Source organism: Plodia interpunctella, chromosome 19, assembly GCF_027563975.2.
Source record: "Plodia interpunctella isolate USDA-ARS_2022_Savannah chromosome 19, ilPloInte3.2, whole genome shotgun sequence".
Taxonomy (NCBI): Eukaryota; Metazoa; Arthropoda; class Insecta; order Lepidoptera; family Pyralidae; genus Plodia; species Plodia interpunctella.
Genome location: NC_071312.1, coordinates 26321 through 34525, shown reverse-complemented (window position 1 = coordinate 34525; position 8205 = coordinate 26321). Strand labels below are relative to the sequence as shown.

The 8205-nt window shown below is 60.8% G+C and overlaps 2 protein-coding genes across 2 annotated transcripts; both read left to right on the top strand.

The window, feature by feature from the left end:
- Window positions 1–2031, top strand: LOC128678461 (uncharacterized). The gene has a single exon (XM_053760036.1). It carries the CDS (start codon window positions 1–3, stop codon window positions 2029–2031), a length of 2031 nt encoding a protein of 676 aa, XP_053616011.1.
- A 3840-nt stretch (window positions 2032–5871) lies between these two features.
- Window positions 5872–7905, top strand: LOC128678460 (uncharacterized). Its single transcript, XM_053760035.1, has one exon. It carries the CDS (start codon window positions 5872–5874, stop codon window positions 7903–7905), a length of 2034 nt encoding a protein of 677 aa, XP_053616010.1.
- The last annotated feature ends 300 nt before the right edge of the window (window positions 7906–8205 follow it).

The following is an 8205-nucleotide window of genomic DNA, read 5'->3' as shown; positions in this document are numbered from 1 at the left end:
ATGGGTAGGAACGTGGCCAAAGCTTCGAGGGGAAGGTCTCTGACCCCAAGGGGGAAGAGATCAACTGGGGGGGATAAAGAGGAGGGGATGAGTGTGGGGGAGAGCGAGAAGACGGCGATTAGCCGATCGGAGTCGCTCTACTTTTCCGACGCCGACTCGGACGGGTCAGTCTGGCTCCCGGATGTTAAGTTAGGCGGGAAGCAGCGGGGTCAAGCCCCAAAGAGGAAAGCTTCGGAGGGTGTTGAGGAGGCTGAAAGGGCCTCCAACAAGCTTTCCTCTGCCACGAGGGGCCGGGCTGCTCGTCGGGGCTCGTATTCTGGGACGGCCGAGGCAAGAGAGAGGCTTCGCGATCTTTCGGCGGATTATGCCGAATTTGAACGCGAGCTGGACAGGGCTGGTACCAGCAAGTATTTGAAGGCCAGCCAGGAGAGCGGGAAGAGGTGCCTCGTGGACGAGCACCTCGAGGTGGTGAGGGCGGCTGCCCAGAAGGTTTTGGCGGAGGCCGGAAAATCCGGCAACCTGAAGGGGACGGCATGGCGGGCCATGAATGAGGCCTGCCATGATATAATCGTGGCAGCGGGCAAAATTGAGGCCCAGTGTGAGGAGTCGGAGGCTGTCCGCATACTCAGAGCGGATAACAGGAGAATGCGGGAACAGCTTTCGCTCCTCCAGCAGGAGACGAAGGCCCTGCGCACGGCCTTTGCCGAGCGCACGTCGTCGGCGCCGAAGGAGGCCCAACCAGCGGCGGGAACCCCCTCGCTTGAGGACATCAAGGGACTCCTATCCGAATGGAAGGAGTCATTTGAGAGAGATGTGTTCCTCAGGCTGGGGGGAATGGTCAGCGACCGCCTTAAGGAGGCTGAGAAGAGAGGCTTCCTGGCCCCGGAGCCGATTGTTCGGCCGCCTCTTGCGGCCGACAAGAAGACCAAGGAGGTCGAAGCGCTGGCCCCAAAAACTGGGAAAAATTATGCCAGCGTAGCCGCGGGGGCTACCCTGATGCCCCCAGCACGACCTGGGCCTGCACCTAAAGCTGTTCCAGCGAAGAAGCAGCCCAAACAAGCGACGGCACAGGCCCAGGTATCTACCGAGCCACCTGCTGAATTGCCTCCGCCTCAAGAAGGCGAACAAGGGTGGGCTGAGGTGGTCAGAAAGGGGAAAAAGAAGAGGAATAAGAAATCCTCCCCCTCTGCCCAGCCGGAGCCTACCCAAGCGGTGGCCCCCAAGACGAGCGTACAGCCGCCAAAAAAGATAAAATTCACCCCTCCCAAGACTTCGGCGGTGGTGGTGACTCTCAAGCCGGAATCCAAGCTGGATTACCGTGCGGTAATTACGAGGGCCACCACCATCGACCTATCGTCGATAGGGGTGGACCATGTGTCGGCTGTTCGCGGCACGGCAACGGGGGCCCGCATTATTGAAATACCCGGAGCTAACAGCGGGGCTGCAGCGGACAGCCTCGCAGAGAAGCTCCGGGAGATCATTGGTGGAGAGGCGGAGGTGACGAGGCCGTTTAAAGCGGCACAAATCAGGGTCTCTGGCCTTGATGAGGGTGTAACGCCGGAGGCCCTGACTGAGGCCACAGCGAGGGCGGGGAAATGTCTGCCGGGACAAGTCAGGGTGGGGAACATTCGCATGGCGCCGGACATGACGGCGTCGGTGATCATCACCTGCCCTGTGGCGGCTGCCAACGCCCTCATAGACGAGGGGCGTCTCCTTGTTGGTTGGACGGCCGCCAAGGTCAGGGGGCTGGAGGCCTTGCCCATGCGATGTTTCCGGTGCATGGGCATTGGCCACACTAGAGCCCTCTGCCCGTCCCCGGTGGACAGGTCTGGGTTATGCCATCGCTGTGGCAAAGCGGGGCACGTCTCGTCCGCGTGCGAGGCCAGTGAACCCTGGTGCGCGGTGTGTTTTGCGCACAAGCTGGTCGCCAAACATGTTATGGGCGGCCCCTCGTGCAATCCCCCGCGCACACGGGGCAAACTGGCCCCCCCAAACAAGGGAACCCCTGAGGGCACCACGATGGAGCACTAATGCCAGGCGGGTCTCCGCAACAGGCAGAGGTGTTGCAGGCCAATATTAACCACTGCGCCCGTGCACAGGACCTCCTAGTCCAGCACGTGGCGGAGTGGGCCATTGGTGCTGCCGTCGTGGTGGAACCGTATTGCGTCCCCCCCCTTCCTACTTGGATCGGAGACACAGACGGGCTGGTGGCGATCACCTCTCCTCGAACTGGAGATCGCCCACCCCTCTCGAGAATTGATTGTGGCCCGGGATACGCGGCGGCAAAATGGGGAGAGTTTGCCATAGTTGCGGCATACTTCTCCCCCAACAGGCCGCTGCGTGCCTTTGAGGTCTTTCTCGAGAGGGTTGGTGAGGCGATTGGGAGAGCGGCGCCAGCACCGGTGCTACTGATGGGAGACCTCAACGCCAAGCACTCGGCTTGGGGTTCTCCTGTCGACGATCCGAGGGGAGAGGCCCTGTACGACTGGGCTGTGGGTTTGGGGCTTGAAGTCCTAAACCGGGGCAACGTCGACACATGCGTGCGGCGGAACGGGGCGTCGATTGTCGACATATCCTTCGCGAGCCCCGTCATTGCCGCGCGTGTCGTGGACTGGCGTGTCCTGGAGGACGTGGAGACCCTTTCGGACCACAGGTACATCCGAATGGGGGTCTCCAACAGGCCCCAGCAGCCCGTGCAGGGCTTGAGGGGGCGCGACCGGGGGTTCCCGAGATGGAGTCTGGCTAGCCTCGACAGGGACCTGGCTGAGGAGGCGGCCATGACTGAGGCATGGATTGGATCCACACCAAGCCGTTCCCTTGGTGTGGACGAGAGGGCAACAGGCCTTCGAGCGTCGCTCACGCGAATTTGCGACGCTTCGATGAGGAGGTCCGGGCCGCCGGCTGCAAAAACGGCGGTTCACTGGTGGTCGGAAGAGATTGCTGCTCTCCGATCCGCCAGTAACCGAGCCAGACGCGAGTATACGCGTTGCAGACGGCGGCGTAATGTCGTTGACGGAGAGGAGGCGCGGCTGCACCTCGCTCTCCAGGAGGCCAAAAGGACCCTGTCGGCTGCGATAGCCAAGGCCAAGGACGACGCTTACAAGGAGTTCTTGGCCACGCTCGACAGGGACCCATGGGGGAGGCCATACAGGACCGTACGCAACAAACTGCGATACGCCCCCCCCACGGCCTCCATAGAACCGGGCCTCCTCAAGCGGATCGTGGAAGGCCTGTTCCCCTCTGCTGAGGAGTTTGTCCCTCCGAGGATGTCGGCCCCTGAACGGGAGTCCACCACGGCGAGCGTGCCACCGGTGACTGATGAGGAATTTGACTGGGGACTAAAACGTCTGGAGGGCCGCAGAAAGGCCCCAGGCCCAGACGGGGTCCCTGGTCCTATACTCCCGGTGGCGGCGAAGCACATTGGGAGCCGCCTCAGAGAACTGTTCGACGACTGCTTGTCGACGGGGCAGTTCCCAAAGCCGTGGAAAGAAGGCCGGCTTGTCCTTATCAGGAAAGAAGGCCGGCCTGAGGACTCTCCTTCGGGATGGAGGCCCCTCCTGATGCTGGACGAGACGGGAAAGCTGCTGGAGCGCATTGTTGCAGCCCGAATCGCCCAGCATCTGGAAAACACTGGGCCCAATGTGTCGGACTGCCAATATGGCTTTAGAAAGGGGCGGTCCACCATTGACGCCATCGGGGCCTTGAGGACATTCTCGGAGGAAGCAATTGGAGGAGGGGGAGGGGCTGTCGGCGTATCGCTTGATATCGCGAACGCCTTCGGCTCCCTCCCTTATGAAGTGATAGAGGAGGCGCTCCGGTATCACGGAGTGCCCCTCTATCTAAGGAACCTCGTAGGGCACTACCTAACAGGAAGGGTGGTGCTCTACGAGGACAAAGAGGGAAGGAAGTCGAGGGCGATGACCTGTGGCGTTCCCCAGGGTTCGGTTTTAGGCCCCCTGCTGTGGAACGTCGGCTTCGACTGGGCCATCCGCGCGGCCCTACCCCCCCGGACAATAGTCATCTGCTATGCGGATGACACAATGGTGGCTGTCCGGGGGGAGCAGTTGGAGAGCACCCTTAGGGCCGCGGCGGTCGCGGCAGACCTGATGCTCACACGCATCAGGATGCTGGGACTAAGGGTGGCCCTTAGCAAATGTGAGGTCATCGCCTTCGGGAGGAAGCGCAGTTGGAGACCGCCCTCAAACGAATGCGTTCCCATTGGCGGGGAGAGAGTCCAGGTGAAGCCGTACTTAAAGTACCTGGGCATCATCCTGGACTCACGCTGGGACTTCGGGGAGCACTTTCGTCAATTGGCTCCCCGAGTAATAGGTGCAGCGTCGGCAATGAGCCGTCTGCTGCCCAACGTCGGAGGGCCTGGCGCCTCGTGCCGCCAGCTGTATGCGGGTGTTACCCGCAGCATGGCGCTGTACGGGGCACCGATCTGGTCGGACAGGCTCTCCACAGCCAATAAGGCCCGGCTGCGTAGGCCACAAAAAGTGGTGGCCAATCGCATCGCCCGGGCCTATGTGACGGTGGCTTGGGCAGCGGCTTGCGCTCTTGCCGGAACCCCGCCATGGGAACTGGAGGCCCAGGTACAAACAGAGGTGTACCGGGAGCGGGCCAGGTGCAGGTCACTTGGAATCAGGCTCGCTCCCAGGGAAATGAGGGCGGTCAGGCAGCTGGCCGTGGATAGACTGCGCGAGCGATGGAAAGTTGAGCTTGAAAACTCCCCATATGGTGTAAGAACCATTGGGGCGCTCCTGCCATCGCTCGCAGATTGGGTTGGAAGAGGCCACGGCCAGCTGACCTATAGGTTGACGCAGGTAATGACCGGACACGGGTGCTTCGGTCATTACCTGCACAGGATTGGAAGGGAGGAGAGCGCGGTCTGCCATGAGTGTGGGGAGCCGGATGATACGGCACAACACACTCTGGCAGACTGCGAAAGGTGGGCAGAGGAGAGAGTGGTCCTCGTGGTTGAGATGGGAGGAGACGACCTTGCGCTGCACAGCGTCGTAGAAAAGATGCTGTGCAGCGAAAGGTGCTGGGATGCGGTGGCTTCCTTCTGCGAGGCTGTCATGTCGCAGAAGGAGGCCGCTGAGAGGGTGCGTGAGGCGCAAGCCAACGCCCCTCTAAACAGGAGAGGCAGACGTGGCAGGCGGCGGGCACGATTCGCCCGTCGTCTGCTGCGGTGAGGACGCCTGGCGAGGCAGAACCGGGGGGCGTCGTGGTGAAATGTCCGCGATCCCATGGCGCCCCCATCAACGGTCGGTTGGAAAACGCCGCAGGAGGTTTTAGTGGGTAGTCTGGGCCGACAGCGGCCTGGGAGCCCCACACTCCGGGGGAGATGTTCTTCCCCTGGGTCGCCCGTAAATGGGTTTCCTCCTGCGAGAACAAAAAAAAAAAAAAAAAAAAAAAAAAAAAAAAAAAAAAAAAAAAAAAAAAAAGGTTAGGTTAGGTTAGGTTAGGTTAGGTTGTAGTGCTGATACTGAGGGTAGTGCTGATACTGAGGTGTAGTGCTGATACTGAGGTGTAGTGCTGATACTGAAGTGTATTAAGTGCGCTGAGGTTGTGTTGAGTGCAATTTGAGGTGTCTTGGTGGTTTTTGGCATCAAGAGTTTTCTTTTGGTTTTGTTTTTGACGGGTTCAGTGTCTTGGCTCCTTGTGGAGTTGAGGCACTGGCAGGATCCTATTCTTTTTTGCAAAAAGTAAGGTTGTGCTGTTGACCACAGCTACCAGACCGCTGGTGCGGGGTAGCTCAACTTTTTGCAACCAGGCAGGGGCCAATTGCTGCCCCCTGTCTGTGGATTTTGCCTTGTTTTTGCCCCTTTAGGGGCCAATTTTGTTTGACTTGGTCACTTCTGGCCCAACATGGGTAGGAACGTGGCCAAAGCTTCGAGGGGAAGGTCTCTGACCCCAAGGGGGAAGAGATCAACTGGGGGGAATAAAGAGGAGGGGATGAGTGTGGGGGAGAGCGAGAAGACGGCGATTAGTCGATCGGAGTCGCTCTACTTTTCCGACGCCGACTCGGACGGGTCAGTCTGGCTCCCGGATGTTAAGCTAGGCGGGAAGCAGCGGGGTCAAGCCCCAAAGAGGAAAGCTTCGGAGGATGTTGAGGAGGCTGAAAGGGCCTCCAATAAGCTTTCCTCTGTCACGAGGGGCCGGGCTGCTCGTCGGGGATCCTATTCCGGGACGGCCGAGGCAAGGGAGAGGCTCCGCGATCTTTCGGCGGATTACGCCGAATTTGAACGCGAGCTGGACAGGGCTGGTACCAGCAAGTTTTTGAAGGCCAGCGAGGAGAGCGGAAAAAGGTGCCTCGTGGACGAGCACCTTGAGGTGGTGAGGGCGGCTGCCCAGAAGGTGCTGGCGGAGGCCGGAAAGTCCGGCAACCTGAAGGGGACGGCATGGCGGGCCATGAATGAGGCCTGCCATGATATAATCGTGGCAGCGGGCAAAATTGAGGCCCAGTGTGAGGAGTCGGAGGCTGTCCGCATTCTCAGAGCGGACAATAAGAGAATGCGGGAGCAGCTTTCGCTCCTCCAGCAGGAGACGAAGGCCCTGCGCACGGCCTTTGCCGAGCGCACGTCGTCGGCGCTGAACGAGGCCCATCCAGCGGCGGGAGCCCCCTCGCTCGAGGACATCAGGGGACTCCTTTCCGAATGGAAGGAGTCCTTTGAGAGGGACATATTCCTCAGGCTGGGGGGTATGGTGAATGACCGCCTCAAGGAGGCGGAGAAGAGGGGCATCCTGGCCCCGGAACCGATCGTTCGGCCGCCACTCGCAGCCGACGAGAGGAGGAAGGAGGCCCCACCTGGTACACCGGCCCCAGGAACGGGACGGAGCTACGCTGGTGCAGCTGCGGGGGCTACTCTCATGCCCCCAGCACGACCTGGGCCTGCACCCAAAGCCGCCCCGGCTAAAAAGCAGCCCAAACAAGCGACGGTGCAGGCCCAGGCGCCTGCCGAGGTACCTGCCGTTGTACCTCCGCCTCAGGAAGGTGAACAGGGGTGGGCTGAGGTGGTTAGAAGGGGGAAAAAGAAGGGGAACAAACCCTCCCCTTCTGCCCAGCCTGAGCCTACCCCAGTGAAGGCCCCCAAGGCGAGCGCACAGCCGCCTAAAAAGATTAGGTTCACCCCACCTAAGACTTCGGCGGTGGTGGTGACCCTCAAGCCGGAATCCAAAATGGATTACCGAGCGGTGATAACGAGGGCCACCACCATCGACCTTTCGTCGATAGGGGTGGACCATGTGTCAGCTGTGCGTGGCACGGCAACGGGGGCTCGTATAATTGAAATACCCGGAGCTAACAGCGGGGCTGCAGCGGACAGCCTCGCAGAGAAGCTCCGGGAGGTCATTGGAGGAGAAGCGGAGGTGACGAGGCCGTTTAAAGCGGCACAAATCAGGGTCTCTGGCCTTGATGAGGGAGTAACGCCGGAGGCCCTAAAAGAGGCCACAGCGAGGGCGGGAAAATGTCTACCGGGACAAGTCAGGGTGGGAAATATTCGCATGGCGCCGGATATGACGGCGTCGGTGATCATCACCTGCCCTGTGGCGGCTGCCAACGCCCTCATAGACGAGGGGCGTCTCCTTGTTGGTTGGACGGCCGCCAAGGTCAGGGGGCTGGAGGCCTTGCCCATGCGGTGTTTCCGGTGCATGGGCATTGGCCACACTAGAGCCCTCTGCCCGTCCCCGGTGGACAGGTCCGAGTTATGCCATCGCTGTGGCAAAGCGGGGCACGTCTCGTCCGCGTGCGAGGCCAGTGAACCCTGGTGCGCGGTGTGCTTTGCGCACAAGTTGGTCGCCAAACACGTTATGGGCGGCCCCTCGTGCAATCCGCCGCGCACACGGGGCAAACTGGCCCCCCCAAACAAGGGAACCCCTGAGGGCACCACGATGGAGCACTAATGCCAGGCGGGTCTCCGCAACAGGCAGAGGTGCTGCAGGCCAACATTAACCACTGCGCCCGTGCACAGGACCTCCTAGTCCAGCACGTGGCGGAGTGGGCCATTGGTGCTGCCGTCGTGGTGGAACCGTATTGTGTCCCCCCCCTTCCTACTTGGATCGGAGACACGGACGGGCTGGTGGCAATTACCTCTCCCCGAACTGGGGATCGCCCACCTCTCTCGAGAATCGATAGCGGTCCGGGATACGCGGCGGCAAAATGGGGGGAGTTTGCCATAGTTGCGGCATACTTCTCCCCCAATA

Excerpts from the sequence above, each read along its gene's own strand:
- LOC128678461 (XM_053760036.1), top strand. The coding sequence starts at position 1 with ATGGGTAGGAACGTGGCCAAAGCTTCGAGGGGAAGGTCTCTGACCCCA.
- LOC128678460 (XM_053760035.1), top strand. The coding sequence starts at position 5,872 with ATGGGTAGGAACGTGGCCAAAGCTTCGAGGGGAAGGTCTCTGACCCCA.